This window comes from Pieris rapae, chromosome 14, assembly GCF_905147795.1.
Source record: "Pieris rapae chromosome 14, ilPieRapa1.1, whole genome shotgun sequence".
In the NCBI taxonomy this organism is placed as follows: Eukaryota; Metazoa; Arthropoda; class Insecta; order Lepidoptera; family Pieridae; genus Pieris; species Pieris rapae.
The window spans coordinates 2,039,926-2,062,049 of record NC_059522.1 but is presented as its reverse complement, the minus strand read 5'-3'; the positions used below and the strand labels follow the sequence as shown (position 1 = coordinate 2,062,049).

The 22,124-nt window shown below is 33.2% G+C and overlaps 1 protein-coding gene and 1 non-coding gene across 3 annotated transcripts in view; one reads left to right on the top strand and one right to left on the bottom strand.

The window, feature by feature from the left end:
• Positions 1-60: 60 nt before the first annotated feature.
• LOC123689766 lies at positions 61-179 on the top strand. Its single transcript, XR_006750652.1, has one exon. It is a non-coding gene; the product is annotated as a 5S ribosomal RNA (ribosomal RNA).
• A 1,183-nt stretch (positions 180-1,362) lies between these two features.
• LOC111001731 overlaps positions 1,363-22,124 on the bottom strand; it is a 58,714-nt gene continuing 37,952 nt past the window's right edge. For both annotated transcript variants that reach the window (XM_045631090.1, XM_045631091.1), the window contains 2 exons: positions 10,785-11,722; positions 1,363-3,684 (listed from right to left, as the gene is read on the bottom strand). In XM_045631090.1, coding sequence (XP_045487046.1) covers positions 3,110-3,684; positions 10,785-11,715 — 1,506 coding nt within the window. In that variant the 5' untranslated portion in view covers positions 11,716-11,722 and the 3' untranslated portion in view covers positions 1,363-3,109. The remainder of the gene's footprint in view (positions 3,685-10,784; positions 11,723-22,124) is intronic.

The following is a 22,124-nucleotide window of genomic DNA, read 5'->3' as shown; positions in this document are numbered from 1 at the left end:
AAAGTTGTAACAATACTTTTAACTATAGTTGTTCTATTTTATATTTTCGCATTTGCTATCGCCAACGTCCATACCACGTTGAATACACCGGTTCTCGTCCGATCACCGAAGTTAAGCAACGTCGGGCGAGGTCAGTACTTGGATGGGTGACCGCCTGGGAACACCTCGTGATGTTGGCTTTTTTTATTTTCGTAGGGAGACAGAAAAAACATCTGAACCACGAAATACGATTTACTTATTAGATAATTGTGCCACTTAATTTATATTTAGGTTATTTTTAATCTCTGCGAAGTACGACATCATCCAATTCTTGGTCTCTTAAAACTTTAATAGACAATGAAATAATATTGGTGTTGAGAAAATCTATCATACTGTTATGATAGCTATTAAAATAAAAATTTATCGAAAGGAACTTCGTTCCACCCGGGTGTCCCTTGACACCTCGTAAGTTTTTTTTTTTGTTATTTTAAATGGAGTCAAACGGGCAGCATTCTCGTCTGATGTTAAGTAATACAGCCGCCCATAGAAACTAACATTGGCAGGAGACTCGCAAGTGCGATCCCGGCTTTTTAAGAATTAGTTCGCTTTTTTTTTGAAGGACTTTAAATTCGTTAGTTATCGTTTCGCCTATTTGGCCTATTTCGGATCTATTAACTCGTTTATTTATCTTGCCCATATAGCTTTGAAGAACTGACACATTTTTCTTTCTTTCTGACTAATTTTTGATTGCGTTATAGTAAAATCTTTTTTATATATTTTTATGACCACTTATTAATGCTGAGATATGGAATTGCATATGTCAAACGACCATCTTCCAAAAGTTATCTATGGTTCTCATCTGTACTCCGCTCTGTAATTCCTCTCGAACAATAATAATAATAAACCTTTATTCATCCACATCTTAGTGACATACATTTAAAAAAATACAACAATTTTAAGTACTGTAAGATGCATCCCCTGTCCGGGAGAAGGTCTCCTTTAACTTTTACCCTAATTTACCTTTCGATCCCTTCGGCCGATCGCTCTATTGGTCTCCCTTTATTCTTTGTTCCTTTAGGACCAGTCCATTCAGATTCTGATTAAGAACATCTACCATCTGTATAACGTGCTACGTGGCCTGATCATCTCATAGAGCATCAATTGTTTTTATGCGAATATAGATATTATTCACTATATTTTTCGCGTCATCGAATTCCGAGAATACTTATTTCTATCGCCCGCTGGCAAGATCGTATTCTGACTTATGTACTGTGTTAGAAAATACAATTTCGTTCTCCATGTGTATATATTCTATTTTTTTTATTTTGGATAATAATTAAAGGGTCAAAATTTTTGGGATTTACAAAAAACAATCTTCAACAAATTGATCTTTATTTTCAAAAACTCGCTAAACACAACAACATTCTAGAAGCTAGATGACATTAGTGTTCTTATTAAATAAGGTAAATACTTTTATACATAATAACATAATTTATCTATCTACATATGTATTTTATATACAAGTCAAATTATGATAAACATTAGCGAAATGGCGCGCAATTTATTTATGTTAGAGAAAGTGCATTAACCAAAATTATCATTAAATCCGTATATATTTACATGAAACAACAATAAAATTAAATAATAAGTATATAAGTATACAGAACCTATGTGGTACATATATGAAAGTAGATAATAATTTTTATCATAGAATAAAAACAATTATGATTATTAATAATGACAAAATACTTGAATTAGTTAAAGGTTATGTGTAATAAGAAAAAAGTTTTACATCGAAGTTTTGACTAAATCGTTAAAGTGTTTTTTTTAAATTATTACTACTCCAAGATGTATTAGACCAAGACTACATATTAGTATATATTACATATGCTATAAAGGTGACTAAAACTCACAAAAACTACATCAGTGCAAGGATCCTTATACAAGGTCAATGTGCAAAGCGAGTACTCAGACTACTGCTTATAATAATTATTCACAAAGAATAAATAAATAACAATATTTCAGATTTACATTCATCTGAAATTGACCGACGGCAATCTCTCTCACAAAGATTGGTGGCATTTCAATTGGTCAAGCTCATCAGGTCATTTGTTGAAACTGGGCGGGATCTGACTTCTGACAGCCTCCCGAGAACCCAATGTAATGATGGAACCTAATGGGAATAGAAGCAGTCGATACGAGAACTAGTTTTGTTAACAGCATACCGTTCATGGTATGGGGAAATATAGAAGCGAATTGTGACTCTCCTACTGACTGCTTTTTACAGAATTCACTGATTAATATGAATTGTAATGAGTGGGATTTGTCCCTAGATTTTAAAAACGTATATTATGATACTTTAAAATCTTGAAATAAATACAAAAAAATCTGTCATGTTTGGTTTGTTGATACCGCAAATATTCTAATAGTAAAAATCGTCTTCAGTAATTTAATAATGATTCTTATGCCGCATTTACATACAGCCGTAGTGAGCAGGGAAGTGGGCAGGACGAGTGTGTACTAATGACGAAGTATCGCGTTTACACACTCGTCCTGCCCACTTCCCTGCTCACTACGGCTGAATGTAAATGCGGAATTTGTCATTGATTAATGTGAAATAAAATAGTGGGACTCAAAACACTGATGGAAATGGCTCCCTCCTTATATGTTCCATCTAAATGTACTCTAGTGTACAATTCAGTTTAACACATTATTTCATTATTGAATATCATGAATTCTGCTAATACAACGCGTTACCAATAAAAGCTTACTAGCACATATTAACACGATTTCCCGACCTGCATATTATTTAAAATATACATTTACAAGGTGCAAGTTCACATTTCTAATCTACATAGGACTTCCTCTAAAGGATCAAATTTAAATCTGTTTTTATCGCAGAAATTCTAAAATGAACTTTACACTTTATTGCTAGATTCTAGAATTTTCTAGCTGTATTTAAAAAGTATTTCAAGTCAGGAATCATTTAGTCGGATGCGTTTCATCATATCAGTGAATATAATAATTAATAAATATATAAATAAAAAGAAAATTGTATTATCGAAATAAGACATTGGCGATAAAAAATTAGATTTAACTTTGATTTCTTTTTTTCTCGTTTCCTATACGTTCAGACGACTTGGACAGTTGCAAAGGCGCTAAATGTTACTTTCTTTGGTGGCTCAGCACTACACGTCCGTACAACGGAACGTTTTGCACCATCATGACTTTTTAATACTGGCTTTAAATTAGCTACGTCACTGTGCGATTGCGCCTTAAACCTTCCAATGGTGTTGCCATTACCGAAATCTCTCAATTTGTTAGTCAGTCCAGTAATCTTGTTGGATATGTTTGAGTAGTTCTTCTTTTCACTTTGCTTTTTTGGCTCGCTTAGTTTCTTTGGCATCTCCAGGTTTTGTAAAGACGTGTACATTCTATGATCTACCAGGTTTCTTTTATCTGTGCTGGCTCTAGGAAGTCTCGGAGGTCGGGGGAGGAAATTGTTCGGTCTGAATTGGAGAGGTGTTAGTTTGGATGTGTCGTTTAGGCGATAATATTGGGGGACCGGTTCCACTCGCTGCGGTTTCCTGAGGGTTAGGGCCATTGCAGTTTTGGTGGGGCGGGCGAGGCTGTCAAACGCTGTCGTTGAGAACTGAGACCGGCTGCTTCTCCATTCCTCACAATCGGAGTCGTAGCCCGTGTTCACTGGAAATTTTAAATATAATATTAGGAAATGTGAAACACAGTAAATTGTATTTAAACGCCTGAATCTTAATACGTATTCATCTAATTAAAATGTAATTGAATTAACTTTTGACAGGCGTTGATAATGTAAATGCAGTTTAAGAAAAAGTTATGTAATTTGTTATGTAATAAATCAACGTAATTACACACAATCATTGCTTATCGGTATGTCATATATGCTGTGTATTATTATCATTACATAATGCGGTTAGTAATTTATTTTTAATATTGAAACTACTTTTTATGTGTCTCTAATTTTTTTTTTAAATCAATACTTGTACTGGTGTACTTTCTGGACATTTTGTAAATTAATGGCTTTATTTTGCACAAATAAACTTCCTTGCTCAATAAAATACAGTATTAGGAAATGCGATGACCGTGTGTTACAAGGATGTTTAACGTTGAGACAATAAGGGGAAAACATTATTAATAGCTTCGTCCTTATCGATAACCTTATGTCACGAGATACACGAGAAGAATGCTATCGTTTTTATTAACACGAAAATAATCGCTCGTGCCGTTAGCAACATTCCGTCTCACAGAAGTTATGATTTCTAAATAAAACATTTCTTTGTGTACCGCGCAAAACATTTGTCATAACAATAAAACCAGTGTTATTTACCTAACCATAGAAAATGCACCTAGATATACAACTTAGTATAATTGTAAACCTTTCAATCAAAAACGAATAATCGTTTTTTGTATACAAAAGGTTATCAAACATCTGACCCACTCAACATTCACGAACAAACATTTTAGTAATAAATTGATGACACGTATTACTCAACGAATTTATGAAATAGCAAGGTGAGTCTTAGGGATTTAACACGGCAAACAAGTAAGGTCAAATAGGATGATTTCGTGGGGAACATAGAACATAGAAAGTATGATGCAACTACGCCTTTAGTTTGGGGAGGCATATATGACCAGTGTTATTTTTAAAAAAAATCAGTGGCGCTACAACCTCTTTGGATCTTAGTCTCGTGATCGTAGTGGTCTTAATAGAAAAGTAGGTGATCAGCCTCCAGTGACACACGTCATCGACTTTTTGGGTCTAAGACATGTCGGTTTTCTCACGATGTTTTTCGTCACCGCTCGAGCAAATGTTAAATACGCACATAGAAAAAAATTCCATTGGTGCACATCCGGGGATCGAACTACGACCTCAGGTAGGAGAGTCGCACGCTGAAGCCACTAGGCCGACACTGCTCAAGTGTTATTTAAAAACAACCAAACATTTTTTCTACATGATTGGAAGTATGGAAACATGAATAATAGTTTAAAGAAAATTATATAGCACCAGTATAAGATTTATCACCAGCATTTATCGCTCAAGCCATCTGAATACATAAAAAATGTATAAGTTTTGACAGCTTCTGCTTGATAGGTAATCAGCCTTCTATGCTAATAACTTGGGGAAGTTCCAACACTTGGAAATGACATCAGTGATGCTCCCGAGTCGCTCTTGCATTCTGGACCTACACCATCAATCTGATGGTGTAGGTCCAGAATGTATAATATGCCAATTTCTAATAATTCTGGGCCTACTTTCTATTGATTATTTCGTCGGGAATAGAACGGAACCTCGAAATTATAAGACATGTTAACTTATTTAAACATATATTATGTTAGTAATAGCGCAAACACAGTTTAATAGATGAGTATTTTTTAACTATTTATTAACACATTTGTTGTACAAAATAAAAATTTATTTATGATTGGCGCTGCAACCTTTTTATGCCCTATATTTTTATTTAATCTGCATCAGGGCCTTTCGGTAATCTAATAGGCAAGTCAGATCAGCCTGTGCCTGAAATACGGCGTCAACTGTTACATCCATATTAAAAATATGAGAGAGCACTTATATAAAAATGAAGCCTGCTTCCGTCAACATTATTCTTACCAGGAAGGTAACTTAATGAAAGAAAATGAGCAGTTCCTAGGTCGTGGTTCATCGCTCATTTAGTCGTGTGATACTATTCAAGCGTAACATATAAGATTCTCGCGCTACTCAATTTGCTACTCTTCCTGTAATCTAATACACAGTACAGACTTATGTAACGAAATACTTTTTGCAAAGAGTTTGCCTAAAATATATAAGGAAATGTATTAAATGTTGATTGGTTATCGGAAATCCCGCTAATTTTCGCTGCATTAATAATATTAAATACGTTAATTGCAACAAAATTTGTACATAAAATAAATAACAAAAATCCCGCACAAGCAGCATTTTACATCAGCATATAATGTAAAATTTTAAACAGTTAATTATATTATAATATCATAATATATTCTACGTCAGCAGTCAGTTTAAATAAGTAACACACAAACATATGTTTTATAACGATATAACGATTAATAAGTTCAAATCGCAAATATCAAAAGTTTAAAGTGAAAATAAATCATTAAATTTTACCATTGCTGGCATGAAGTCGTATTAAAGCTGATGTAATGACAACATTGTTGTCTTGTAATGTTTACAGCCACTTTTTAAGGTAATTTCAATTGTTTGTAATAAATTTCATATTATAAGCTGAGTGAGAGAATCGATTCGAGTAATTGGGCTAGTAATATACACATTTATACTTATATATTATTTATTTTCTGTTGCTGATCACGAACATGAAGATAGTTTAGTATATTATTGTATTGTGTATTATTTAGAAATGGGAATCATGCGTGCTATGATGCCTTAAAATTGCAAATAAACCAAGTATAACCTGGACAAAAGACGTAATATTAATAAGTGTTCAGGATTTTGCAAACGCAAACGCCAAGTCATAAAATTAATAGTCTTTTGTTAAATGCGTATCTGTGTCAACCTACACAGACTGTCAGCTGTCAACGGGGAAATTTTATGTCCTACAAAATATCTGCGTATTAAACTTTGAAACCACATTTGGTGTCTATGGTATTGAACGAAATTATACAAATTTGTAATTTACCGCCGAAAAACACACCATCATAGACAGCAGTAGGGGAGTAGATAGTTCAACTTAAAGTTTATTGAAATTTTCTCTCGGCCTCCCTCTGTCTTCTTTGTCGATGAGTATGTATGCCCACAGGTTCAAATTTAATGACATGGAATAAGTGATACCCCGATGATCTAATGTTCCAAAATAAACGTATTTTATTTTTGAAATGCGCTTTCAGAGATTAATCGTAGATTCGTAAAAACTGGAATTATTATTTTAAGACGTGTAGTAATCCTCTTGCTTAAGTGTTATCGCAAAGGTCGCTGGCCTCAGGTTGGAAATTAATTTGTAAATTGGATTCCTCCTCGAATTGTTAGGACTCGAACGACTAGTCAATTCTTTCACATCAAAGGTACATCTAAATTCTGCTAAGGTCAAAGTCGTAAATCAACAGAAAAATATTGTAACTGTTAATCAGAATTTTTTTTCGTTTGCCTAGTGCCATCTATGAGGACTTTAAAGAACTGGATCGAACTTAATAAATATTTTTTAATCAGGGCCATATTTAAACATACTTATGCGGAATAAAAACAAATCTTTGAACAGGTTCTATTAGCAATTAACGTGTTTGTTGACAAATTAATTGTACAAACATTAGTTTTTTGGTCAAGGATATTTAATGATAATTAAAAAATATTGGTTTTACAATTTAGTTGTACAATATTGATGTAATATTACTAGATTTACTACCGTAGCACAGACTAATACCTCAAACAAAAATGATATTTAAAAAATATTTTAAGCAAGAAAGGAAAATATACTTATATATATTAATATATTTTAGTAAGCTTAACCGAAAGAACTTCTAATGAAAAGATTTTTTTGTAACGGTGTTTAAGAAATTATCCTTTTATTTAAACTATCAAAATGCAAGTGCCTTGAACCTGACGCCCGACGACTGTATTAAAATAAATCAGTCGCGCTACAACGTCTTTAGGTCTTGGCCTCAGATTTCTAAATCTGTTTCATAATCATGTTTAAATCTAGGCAAGTAGGTGATCAGCCTCCTGTGCCTGACACACGTCGTCGACTTTTTAGGTCTAAGACATGTCGGTTTCCTCACGATGTTCTCTTTCACCGTTCGAGCAAATGTTAAATGCGCACATAGAAAGAAAGTACCTACATTGGTGCACAGCCCGAGATCGAACCTACGACCTCAGGTATGAGAGTGGCACGCTGAAGCCACTAGGCCAACACTGCTCACGTCACTGACGACTCTATTAGCTATGTTTTTAATGATGAAATTGCCTCACGTTACAAAGTGAACTAAACAACGACATAACTTGAGCTTTTCGTATGTATTTATTAAATTTCAATTTAATAAATACATACGAAAAGCTCATAAGTTCACTTAACATCCGACTGCAGGCTAAAAATGTCTTTGGAAAATGAAATAAACTTATTTTTTTACACTATTAATAACTTACTAATAAAATATAGTAGCTGACTTTCTAGATATATAAACTAAAGTAAGAAATAGTGAAAAGGTTAGTCGGACAAGAGATCGAAGAGCTGGCAGCTACTCGGACAAAGTATCAGTATCTCCGAACCCTTTCCTTTTAGTAATTACATTTTAAGGTTGGATTTTTTTGCTATATTAATTTAGATAAGTATTAATGTAGGATTAAGTTTTATACATTAATTATCTTAGGTTATATTAATAATTTATTTTATTTTATTCGTTATTACTAATATACCTTTAGACTATTGACGTCTCTGAGTAAGGATTTTAGCTTTTTTATGTTACAGGAGGCAGACGAGCAGGAGGCTTACCTGATGTTAAGTGACACCGCCGCTGACAGCTGTCAGCAATACCGATTTTCTATAGAGAATTACCAACATTATGTCACGTCTCAATGTATGTCATAGAGATTCGCAATCCGAGAGGCAATTCAAATATTATGATTTTATAACAAGCTTGTTAGCCTAACATACGCAATAGGCTTCTTTCCCAATACATGATTGTCCGACAGGGCTTGGTAATAAGGAGTGACGAACATTACTGTTCTACCCGCTTTAAATTCTCATTTAGGGCGAGCGATCCAACCCAATAAATCAATGGATTACTATTTTTTATGAGTGAAATAAAACTTTGGGAGAAAGCGCTCATTTTAGATCCAAAAATCTCAAGACAAATCCAACAAATTTAAAATTATAATTGAAGAAAGAATTAGCAATTTTGCTGCAGTGTTATATCGTACGTACTTATGATTTTTTTTCAACATTATCGTATTGGATTTGGATAGTGTATGTATTTTTGGGAATGAATAAATAAATGTTGAGTTATTTGATTTATTTATTTAGTTTTGTTATATATGGGATATATATATGGGATGGGATTATGTGGGATACTGTTATAAAATGAAGCTTATTAAAAGTAAGGTTTCTGGTGACTGACAACTTTGGCCCAATTTTATATATTTTGCCCAATTAAATTATTATTTATTTCTAAACAAAATTGCAGTGATGGCCTAGTGGCTAGCGTGCGTGTTCATCGTAGATATCATATTTTCGATCCCCGGCTGGGTACCAATTGACTTTCGGTCTATGTGCGCATTTAACATTAAGGGAAACATCGTGAGGAAACCGGCGTGTCTTAGACCCAAGAAGGCGTCTATCTCTATCTAACACACGTCTATCTAATACAGGAGGCTGATCATCAACTTGCCTATTAGATTGACAAATGATCATAAGACTGATACAGATATTTACGCCGAGTCGAGCCACAAACTTATTTAGTTTCTAAACTAATTATTTATCCTCAGATAATTTAAATCTTGACTCATAAATATTGTCTCCGTTACATTGTTAATGTGTATTTGATACTTTGTCAAATCAAATACTAAATTTACAAATTTCTACAAGAACCATAACGATGTTGACAAATTGCAAATTGATTTATAAAGATGCATCGACTAAGTGAATGACCGACGTTGTGCAAGAGTTTACGGTCAACAAAGGCCTTGGGTACAAATCGCTTTACATTCGCGGCCCTGTACGCCTGGTCATCCTTTACTATAGTTTCATAAATATCAGAAAGGTTTGTTCGATAGGTATTCTTATATATTTTATCAAACACTTTAGGTCTTATCACCGCTTTGGGGCCATTGAAGCATATAAGTACGGAGGCACTATAGAGAGGATTTGATTTTCTTATTTCATATCACACATTATACTTTTTTTATAATGTGTGATATGACATTGTCTATGCTTGAAAACTAAATACATTTTCGAGGATTCCTACAAATATTAATACGTTTATGTACTCTTTCTGAGAGCTTTGCTTACTTTTGCTGACAAGAGAGGGGGGAGATAATTTGCAGAAAATCGATTTACTTAAAACTTGTACGACCTCTTAAAGCATTAAATTAATTCCTGCCCTTCAGGCGATTGACCCCCCCGCGACGGCCCAAGCCGAGGTTCGAGTCTCACAGGAGACGCCCTTGCGCGAGTCGCGGGAAACCCCCCCTTTCCGGCTGAGCTAAGCTCGCCAAACAGCCCGTGCTGAGCTGTAAAGGCCCTTAAGGCCAACAGCGAGATTCCATTAATAAAAAAAAAAAAAAAAAGCATTAAAGCTGCTGAGAGGTTTTGATGAAAAGCGGGAAGCGAAATATGTATACAAAGGTCAATAAAATAGTACTAAATTTATAGTATGGTATAATATACAGGTACCATAAAACATAGAGCATTATGCTATTGTATAACAGCAATACGGAAACATGAGCCAGCATTACGTACTAAATTAATCAAGATGAGCAATTTATGACACTTATAAAACGTTTTTGTACGAAACATTACTTATACATGACAGTGTTAATTTTATTTTTAATATTGTTAGTTGTATTATTATAATTATTTACTTTTAGAACTGTGAGGAGGTGGGTAATGGGTTGCACTTCCTTACAAAAGTATAAAACAAAAGATTAGGCATTAAAAAAATACAAATAGAACGAAGTATAATGTAAACAAAAAAATTCATAGATTTGCCATTATATAAATAAAATATCATAGATTACACATCTTCTATGTAAAATTTTATGCTACAACGTTTTTGTATCTTTAATTACTATGGAAATATATGCTTACCTTTATTTGTAGACCACAGATTACTTGTCGGACTGCCTCTTTTTGATTTATCCCTAAATATAAGGATATCAGGAATTTTATTCTGTTTAAAATCTTTCGGAACAACATCTGGTGACCTGTCTACGTTCACTCTAACGAATTCGCCTTTTAATACCTTCGGCGTTTCTTTTGTTAGTATTGGAGGTGATGGAGCCTTAGCTTTCTTATTAAATAACTTTTTCTTTTGAGGTTTTGCTGGAATTTCTATATCAGTGTATATTATACTATCTATTTCACCAGCGTCAACATCGTTTCTTATACCAATTAAACTTAATGGTTGATCATATTTTGAATTGAAGCCTTTTTGTTGAACTGATATATGGGTCACTCCATCGTGCTCTACCTGTTTCACGTCATATTCAAGCTTTTTATCAAAAAATCCATAGTCCTCCATACTGTTTTTTCTATTTTTAAGATTCTTTTTCGAAAAGAGGCTATCACTGCTGGTGTAATTTGTAGTAAGCCGATTCCGCATTTTAAAGTATTTATATGTGAAGTATATTCTTTTGAAGTCCTGCTCATTTTCAAATTTGAGCGCTATAGCTTCCTTATTAATATTTTTAGTAACGTAGAAGACTAGAGTGTTTTCGCAATTCGGAAAATTTTCAATATTAACGCATGTAATAATATCATCAATGGATATGTTCTCATATTTATTCGTTTTGAAATTGTAATCTTTGATAAGTTTTTGTTTATCATCTTCAATTGCCTCTTCTCTAGTTCGTAATTGTAATTGATCTTTCTCGTTGAACCCAACGATTGTGTTGTAATCATCATGTGTTGTCTGTTTATTTATGTTAACAACATCTAACTCTTGTTTTGCATTATGCAATTTCTGCCTTGCGACGATTGCTGCCCATCCTCCACATCGATTCGACTTCTTGACGGTCATTGTCGTTCTGAAATAGAAAATAATTTATTAATACTTATATCTGATTGCTATTGTACCGAAATTAGTGTATATTTTCGTTTATAGATAATTAAAATAATGTATTTTATCATGAAATCTATACGTATATATGACATTAATTGTAAAGTAATATTACTAGCTTTGCACAAAGGCATTATTTAAATATCGATTCACTTAAATTAAAAATGCTTTTAACTCTAGCTATAACTACCAAATCCAGCTCATATTTAAGTGGTCAAATGTCTGACAATTTTTGGTGTTTAATAAAAAAGTGAAAACGTTATTAATCGGTACCAAATTTAAGACGGTTGTCGATTCGATCAAAATTAATAAATCAAACTTTCAAACAATAAAGCTTTAGATCAGTAAAGCAATACTCAAATTACTTATGGTCGGTTAACAATTAAGCATTCTCTATTACAGCATCAGAAAATCGTATGGGAAAATCAATGACCATAACGTTAACATTGGATATTACACGACCGCGCAAAAGTATTAAATATTCAATTTGCTACTTCTACCTGTCTTTTTATGCCTTGAAGAACGGACCAGCGCTGGACCTCTGTAACTTCTAATAGCGATAGTGATGCCGACTTTAACATGGGGTTTTTATTACTCGCAATCCCGTATATTAAAACTATATTAATAAATAGTTACATAGTAATAGAACATATTACATAGGCATATTACGTGATTTGAATGATTATAAATCAGATATAAAATCGACGAAATCTGAATCTGATTTTTTTGTCTTTGAAAGATCTTTCAAACATGCTGTATAAATTAATTGTTATTAATAAAGGTTTGTGTCTAATAGTACGACTATAATAAATACTCGATAGCAGTTAATTTCTCAATCAGAATCTCGTAAAACGAGCAATTAAGGTAATTTTATAGACAAAACATGGACGTTGCCGGTGCACTTTCACTGACTTTCAAATGTCATGTGTTTATTTGGGTGAATGTTTATCTTAATTTAAAATGTTGACATTGGACCGAATTTAAAATGTAAATATCGATCGGGTCTTTTAGCGATATAATGCAAATTGCAGCAAGATTTTTAAAGTATCATTTTTCTTTTTGATTTCTTTTTATATACATGGTCGTTAACAAGTGTACATAGACTTGATTTGATATGTTATTAGGAACTAATCGTGGAGGCAAATTGTTGATAGAAAAGTATGGAGTATGGAGAAAAAATTCAAGAAGAAATCGGATGAAGCCAGGATGAAAGCTTTATATAGGAATGTTGTTTTATCAAATAGATCAACTTTGCAAATTGGAGAAAACGATCTATATTCCTAGTTGATCATGAATATATTCATATATGTATCTATGAACATCTAACAGTATTGGTCTAGTGGCTTAGCATGCGACTTCAATCCCTGAGGTCGTACGGTCGATCCCTCGCTGTGCACCAATAGACTTTCTTGCTATGTGTCCATTTAACATTCCCTCGAACAGAGGTAAAGATCGTAAGGAAACGATGCCTTTGACCCAAATATGGTGGACTCACCACACTACATACAAATGTAAAAGAAAATATTAATTATTTAATTTTATTAATTCTTAATACTTCTTTACCCTCAGTAGGTATATCTTTTTATGCAAGGGTTGCCTGGATGATATCACTTGTTAGCTATATATTACCCCCCACTGAACACAAACGAAACACAGTTTGTCACATTAAAAAATCAAAAATAAAATCAAAAATTCTTTATTTGTTTAGCAATATGTACAATAGGATTCAGATTGAGGCCTCCTAGTAAGTCAGAGACCTGAGACGGGGAAGCTTCGCTCTTCTTTAAATTTATAAAGTTTCAACAAGCCGTAATCAAAATATAAAAATATAAAAACGATACGTACTGTAAAAATAATAAATATATGAATAAATTATGATGAATGTGTATATGTATGTATGTTTTAGGTATCGAATGTAAACTAACTCTTACTAAATTGTCACTCATGTTAGAGATGAAACGTGTGAACAGCGTCATGAAATTACAAAATTAATAACGTAATTTATTAGCTTATGTCACTGAGTAAAGTTACCACAGATGCGTTATTGTGGAGTAACTTATTAATACTATGGGATTACATAAACACAACTATACGTCATTTATTAAAATCAGCGCCAAAAGACAAGGGTAGAAGTTATACATTTTGCAACCAATAGGTGTCCTGAATTATAGGTGCGGACGGCGCAGCGTACCGAACATGACGCGTATGTATATACTAAAATTATCCAATCCAGATTTTCGCAAATTTTAATTGATAAATGTCAAAACTTGATCAGTCGAGTTCAGAATAAATATAAAAAATAAAAATTAAGATAAATATTGAGAAAAGAGTGCCAATAACCAATCGACGGATTGTTATAGCTATATTTATTTACTTAATTGTTGAATTTTAAATTGTTGAACTTGATTGTAATAGCTGTATTTATTTACTTGATTGATACTAGCTATCCATGGTAGGTTGGATCCGTGAATGTGGATAGACCTTTGTATGAAAATGACAGGTCAACTGTGCCAAAATCTTATCGCTATTTGATATGTTTTAAACATAGACATGTAAATTTTAAAATTATTTAACGGTTTTATTTACGTTATTTGGTTTATATTGATTATCAAATAATCAAATCGATCGACTGTCACGGTCTTTCAATAGACAATCTCAGATGGTTTTTATCTAAGATTGAGGATTTATTATTGGGTTCGGGCGTTAGTCTACACAGACTAACATATAAGGAACACAAAACAACAACATAGACCTCAAATTACAAAACATAACGATAAAACTAACAAGCAAGAAAGCATTGTTAAGTGCCTATCTCATACCTAACATTTGCTGGTATTTTTTTATGCTTAACAAATATTTCTGGTATTTTTATTGTATTTAAATTCTTTTTGTTTGTCATTTATGTTTACTTAAATTGTCATACATATGTATTATGTGGTGTTTGAATGTCCTTCATATAGATAGATATATAGCCCGGGTCCTGCAGCTGATTGCACAGACTAGCCATTCTGGTCTCGCTTGTACCATCTCAAATCTCTAGGAACATAAATGCATATAACACTTTAATAAAATAGTTTATTTTTAACCCATGTTAACCTTTCCGGCACTCATACGAAACCTGACACCATTGGACATACCACAATTAAAACTTATACGAGTAAATTTCACTAGTATGAGATATTGCTGACTTATTTCCAAAAGAAAACGATGAATGAAACAGGAACAATAATGTATCTATCCCATACCTCCCTCATCAGGGTTTCATGGGACATGTATATAACAAGGAGCGAAAGGGCAGCAGGTTGATGTTACCGGCGTCCATTGACACCCACATTGCTAGAAGGCCAGTGGGTAGCCGACCTTTTAAGACCACTTTAACAGGGATTTAACATATTTAATTTTTTTAAACATTTACTATGCACTTAACATTTGATCGAACTATGAAGGAAAGCGATGTGAGGAAGCCGACATATCTTAGACCCAAAAAGTCGGCTTGTAGCAGGCACTGGAGACTGATCACCGAATTCCCTATTAGATTTAAAAATGACCATGAAACAGATTCAGAAAACTGAGGCCTAGACCTAAAGAGGTTGCAGCGCCAATGATTTTATTTTTATATTTTTTAATTTAAACTATGCTGATAAGTTATCTTTTATTTATAGTATTTCTATTGTTATTATAATTATTAATTAAAGTGTCAAAGCTATTTGTAAAACTATGTCACCAGTTCAGATATATATAGTCTAGAAACACTAGTGATTAAGAGAAAGCAAATAAAGAATCGTTTATCACAATAGTCTGTGAACGTGTAATAAAAACTCCTTCCTGTTTGTGTAAGCTAATAATAGAATTAGCTAAGTCATAGACTAGAGCGATTCCTTTTATAGATACTAGAACACAATGTTATTAAAAGAACAATTAAATTTTCAAAGATTGTAAATTTAAGATGTAATAAAATATTGTATGACTTAAATATTGATATTTCTCATTTGATTATTCGATAATGTTGTTAATTTTTGGCGTTGATATGATGTACATATCCAGGATTTTTATTTTCATGTATCAAGTGGCAAATGGGAGGTTCACCTGGTGTGAAGTGACACATTGCCAAAAGGCTCGCAAGTGCGTTGCTGACCTTTAGGAGTCGCTTTCTTATTGAATATATATCAAGTTTTAAGCCGTAGTAATGTATAATTTATGTATGATAGTACTTATAGCATGTCGTCTTCTGTGGCTATACCGAAACAATTTTTTTTGGTGGAAACTTGAGAATTCTGTAATTTCCACATTTAGTTTTAATATATCGCTTCAGCGTTTAAATTGTATTAACACCGGATATTGCAATGACATTTTATAACTGAATCACTTCCTTATATAAACAATATATAACAAGGATCATGCATTGTATGCTGACTAATTTTGTCAAAATCAAAAATCATTTATTCATGTAGGTGACACAATGTACACTTATGAACGTCAAAATAGAAATATACATTAAATGCTTCTAATTTTACATTTACTGCCAGTTCTCAAATCAAGGGCGTAGAACGGAAGAGACGAACTGGTAATAAACTCTCCGCCACCCTTTTCATCGCCGAGTTTTTTTCTTTTTTTTTTAAGTCATATTGACGATATTTTTATTAAACCGTAAGGTTGAGTTACGAAACGAACGTTAAGAAAAACATTCTTTATATTATCTTTCATATCAAATGTTTTGCAAGAGGTAGATGCGAATCAGCGTAAAAGATAAATAATATTTAATATTGCTGACCAATTAGAAGCTTTCTATTTGATGTATTTAAATAGTTTATACAAATGTACAATTATGTGAAAACGCATTGTGACAGTGAAAATCCGAGACAATGTATGAGAAAATATATTCTTAAGATAATTTGTTGGGACCCAGACAACGTTTCCGTTTCTAGTGCATTCAATTAATCTCTTTTGTAACTTTTGCATCTGACTTCGTTAAAGTACACCTGGCCGTATGCTCATATGATGTTAAGTGATGCCTACGCCCATGGACACTGCCACAGGGCTCGTATGTGCATTGTAAGTCTACATAAAGTTACCTACATGAATAAATGATTTTGAATTGAATTTAATTTAAATTAGCTCGTAAAAAGCTTATTTCGTTTCTTATATTTATAAGCCGGTAACGCACTTGGTAGCCTTCCGACAAGTTGAGGGTCGGTGGCCTTACATCAGGACTTAGGGTCCTTCGAAAAGAGCGTACCTATTCTAAAAAGGCCAGCACGTGTAAAATCGGTGGCAGTGTGCATGGGTAAAGGAATCACATATCATCAGGTGATCCTCCAGCCAGGCCATATTAAAACAGCGGGCGGGTTTCTTAAAGTAATATTTAGAAACAGGAAGTTTAGACTTTTGGTGTAATGGTTGCAGATCCTGGTAAAAATTGTATAAAAAAACTTGGCGATTAAAAAGAGTGGCGGAGAGTTTATTGCCAGTTCTTCTCTTCCGTTCTACGCCCTTGATTTGAGAACTGGCAGTACATGTAAAATTAGAATCATTTAATGTATATTTCTTTTTTTGCCATTCATAAGTGTACATTATGTTACCTATATGAATAAATGATTTTTGATTTTGATTTGATTTAACACTCCGTGGTGATAATTTTATCTTCGGTAGCAATCTTTACTTTTTAAATCGGGCTTGACAATCAAAGTGCCTTATATGTATGGCAACAAATTCATGTATTCTCGCCTTTACTAGGTCAATGTTGATACGAAATTGTACATGTGGTTGGCCTCAGAGAATTTCTTCCGACTTGACATATTCATGTTGCAGGAAAACTGCCAACTTAATTATAACCGGAATAAAGTAATTATTAACAGACTTCAAAAACGGATGAAGGACATCCCCTATTGCGCTTCTCATCTGGCTGCTTAACCTCAGCATCAGAACTGGATATATTTGTGACAGGCTAGGGAAGACTGACAGATGAATTGTTTGTTTTTATTTTTAAGTAGAAAAGAAATGTTTGTTTGGCATGTATGTTGTAAATCAATCCATTTCTTTGTTTGATCACTGCTCCACCATTCCTGGACCGATATGGATGATTGGTTTCAGTTTTAGTGAATTCGATTTTATGTATCGGTGGATTGAAAAAGTAAATTCTCCGGATTTTAATTTTAGATTTCTTACATATACGTCTACACAAAGATATTCGTTCTTTATTTTAATTTTGTAAGCGTCATCTGTTAATTTTCTATGGTTTTACATCCTGTAATATAGACTGTAAGAACTGTTATTGGACACTTCATTATGATAAAATCCTTTTTAGTAAATTAGGTTAGACTTAATTACATTAAATTACTTATTTCAAGTTAGGCTAAATCGTAATTTTCCATGATGTCTTAGTGAAGACATATGTATATAAAAAAAATGTTTCGTAAAAAAAATTATACCACACATGCGTTGCTAGGTTGCACGTGACAAATCCTGAAGCACAGCTGTCTATGGAATAATATTACGTGAAATAATAATAATAATAAGACGAAGTTCAAAACTATCTGTAACACACCTTGAAGCCTATATAAGGTCATAAAAAGCTTTATTTTAAGGTCTCCAACCCTTTTTAGAGCTTCTAGGTTATAAATTGTAATTATTAGAATCATTATTTAATCATGGCCACATTGAGATAGCGTAGATTTTTATTGATGATTAATATCTCCGGTTGTCCTCAAATTCGCTGATGACATTTTGCTACGGTCCTCTCGTATGATCATATTTAGTGGAGATGGACGCGACACACCTGAAGAGCTGAGATATTGAGTAAAGAGTAGTAGTAGTACAATAAGTTGACAATCCAAAATTGGAAAAAGAAAAAGTGGATAGTTAAATCAGATGGGGAGATGAATAAAACTGGTTGCAAGCAAGGTTTGAGAATGGGCGAGTAAGGGCATCATGAATGGGTCAGGAAGGCTTTGTCGAGATCGGCAAACGGAAGTCTGAGTTTTATGTATGTAAGGAAAAAAACTTGTCCGAAATAAAGGCTATTTGTTTTGAAGTTATACTTCTTTTGGCGCGTTGAAAAATGATGAAAGTAATTTTTTACGATTCGCGGTTACACCGTCACAAAAAACCGACACCTTGGCGTTAGTTATAGTCAACATTTTTTTTTGATCTTTAAATAAACTTTATTTAAATATAATAAAACTTTTTGAATTGCGCTAATTGCGAAATCTTCTAAAGCGTGGATACACATTTCACATCACCGATTTATCAAAATACGTACTTGCACGTTTATGTTATTTTGTATGTGCGAGTTTTAATTGCATTTTATATTACATATAATTAAGTTCGTTAATAGGAGCTTACATCGCAATCTTGGCATTCTATCTGCTTTCTCTCTAATACTCTTGAGAATATACACACGACGTACTTTGAATCTATATAGTGTTATGAAAACCGTTTAGCAATTAAAATTTTTCAAGCTATTTTTTAGAAATGTCGGTTGCATCTTTTTGTATTTTAACTGTATGTACAATAAAAAAATTCAATACAAAAACAAAATATGTGTATAATTATCGTAATATTTTATGCGTTGTTTCATAAAAAAACTTTGCTTTACATCTCTTTGTCTTGTTTGACCTTCAGATTTCAGCTTCCTTTAGCATTTCGGCCACTACCTACATACTCCAACGATTTCTGGTCTCCACTGTTATCTTGATTTTTATGTACCGTATTAACGAGTATAATTCCGCACATAGAAAACTCCACTTTTCCACAGCTGGGAATCGTATTAATGAACTGCTGACCTGAGTTTCGAATTGACTTGCATTTTTTAATTATCACACATATTTAAACTTATTCGAATATAAATAAAAAAGTTGAAGGCGTACTTAAAACATTTGATTTTTACCACAAAACCATTAATGATAAATAAATCATTTATAGCAGTGGTATCCAACGTTTCCCACGTACCATGGGGGTAGACAAGAGGTAGGTAGATTTTTTTTAAATAATTATATATTTGTCTGTGTGTTTCGTTTATAATTTCCAAATAATTTATTCCTAAATTTCTTATGTAAGTTCCATGGTTTATGTGTATATTATGTAATTGTTTAATTATTAGCTGTAGGAATACTTTAAGAAAATAAAGTAATTGTCATGTATTATTATTGATATATTGTATTTACATGTATTTTATATGACGTGGTAAACTAAACAAATAAATAAGTCTACAAGCTAACATTTCTAAACTGTCCGAAATTTCTAAGAGGTTACTTAACAGAAATGTAAATAATATTTTTGCGGAGAATACATAACGTTTAATTAGATTCGCTTTGATTTCATCTCGTGCATCTCAGATACGTAGGGCTGTCAATTGCCATATTGAAATAATAAATCTCGCATAATTTGTGCCGCGTTTCCGGTTTTAAGAACATAGAAGATCAAAAAATAATTTAAAAAAAAAACAAAACTATTTTGTTTAAAGTCCTTATCAAAAGTCATTTTATACATATAATATAACTGAACCGGCATTTACAGATGCTAACTGCTTAGTTAGTCATTTAAATAATAAGGCTGTTATCATATCAATTTATAGATCGCCTTCCTTCTATAATGTTGATAATTTTCTCGACTCACTCGAAAACCTCATTTTATGGTACAATGGACACCCTATCTATATAGTTGGGGATCTTAATATCGACATTAAGGAGACGACCGACGATCGAAGAGCTCATAAGTTTCTTGAGTTAGTGAACTTCTACGGTCTTATACAAGGACACTTCTTACCAACTCGTGGAGGTAATTGTCTAGATCATGCACTCATTAGATCACATTCACAATCACGCGTGGCTGTCTGCCCTTCCCAAGTGAATGATCACATGTCTGTCATTATAGGAATCGATCAGACTAAACACCTGAATAATAATTTAGTCAAAGCCTCTCTTTTGATAAGTAAAGTTATAGACCACGACCAACTGTATAAAGATCTATCAGGGGTCGATTGGACCTTTCTTTATAACATCGAAAATATAAATGAAACAGTTGTTGCTTTCACAAGTACAATTACAAATGCAGTTAACACCAACACAAAAATCATTTATAAAAGAAATTCTCAAAGTATTAGAAAGCCATGGAGAACACCTGGTTTGCTACGCTGTGTGAGAAGAAGAGATCAGTTGCATAGCTTATCAAGAAAACAACCTAACAACGAACCGCTCCAAAAGCAATATACGCAATACCGAAATTTCTGTAATAACATACTTAAAAACCTTAAAAATTTACATGAGGCTAACACCATCCTTAAGAACAAAGACAATAGTAGGAAACTATGGAAATCTATCAAAAATATATGCCACCTTAACCCAACTAAATCAAATTCTAATAAACTTCTTGATCTACAGGAAAACCCTGAAAAATCTCTCGATATTGTAAACAATTACTTTAGTTCGGTAGGTAATAAATTGGCTTCCGATATATTGTCTAAGACAAACCAGACTGAACACGACCTTTGCTCCAAAGTGTCAATTTCCGCCAATTTAAATTCTTTTCTTTTTCTTCCTTGTGACGAGCGTGAAGTCATAAAAATCATTAGTTCTCTTAAGCCAAATTCTGCCCCAGGTGATGATAATATTAGTAATCGAGTGGTCATTCTACTAAAAAACATTATTGCTGCACCAATTTCTTATATCTGCAATCTTAGTATTGAGCAAGGTATCTTCCCTGAATCATGGAAAATAGCTAATATCACACCTATCTACAAATCAGGCAACAAAATAGATATTTCAAACTATCGTCCTATTTCTCTTCTCCCAACCCTCGCTAAAATCGCAGAAAAAATAATTAACGTCAGATTACTGAATTATTTGGAAAAAGAATCTATCCTTGCCGACAATCAATACGGATTCAGACTAAGTAGATCTACAGAAGATGCTACCACAGGACTGGTTGAAACCATAAGCTCCAAATTAGATGAAGGACAAAGATGTATCGGTGTTTTTCTTGATCTTGCCAAAGCTTTTGACACTGTTTCAAGGCCATTACTACTTGAAAAATTAGAAAGACTAGGAATTCGTGGAAATATCCTCCGTTGGTTTCAGTCCTACGTATCCAATAGAAAGCAGAGGGTTCGAGTTGATGGGCATAGCAGTCAACTAGAAAACGTCTCATGCGGTTTGCCACAGGGAAGTGCCCTCAGTCCAACGCTTTTTTTAGTATACATTAACGATTTATGTTCACTTCAGCTCACCAATGCTAAACTCTTCTCTTTCGCTGACGACACAGCTATAGTCTTTTACTCACACTCTTGGGAACAAGCCTCACGGTTAGCTCATTTAGGTCTTCGACAAATCTCTCAATGGCTTTTAGATAATCTCCTATCTCTAAATACGTCTAAG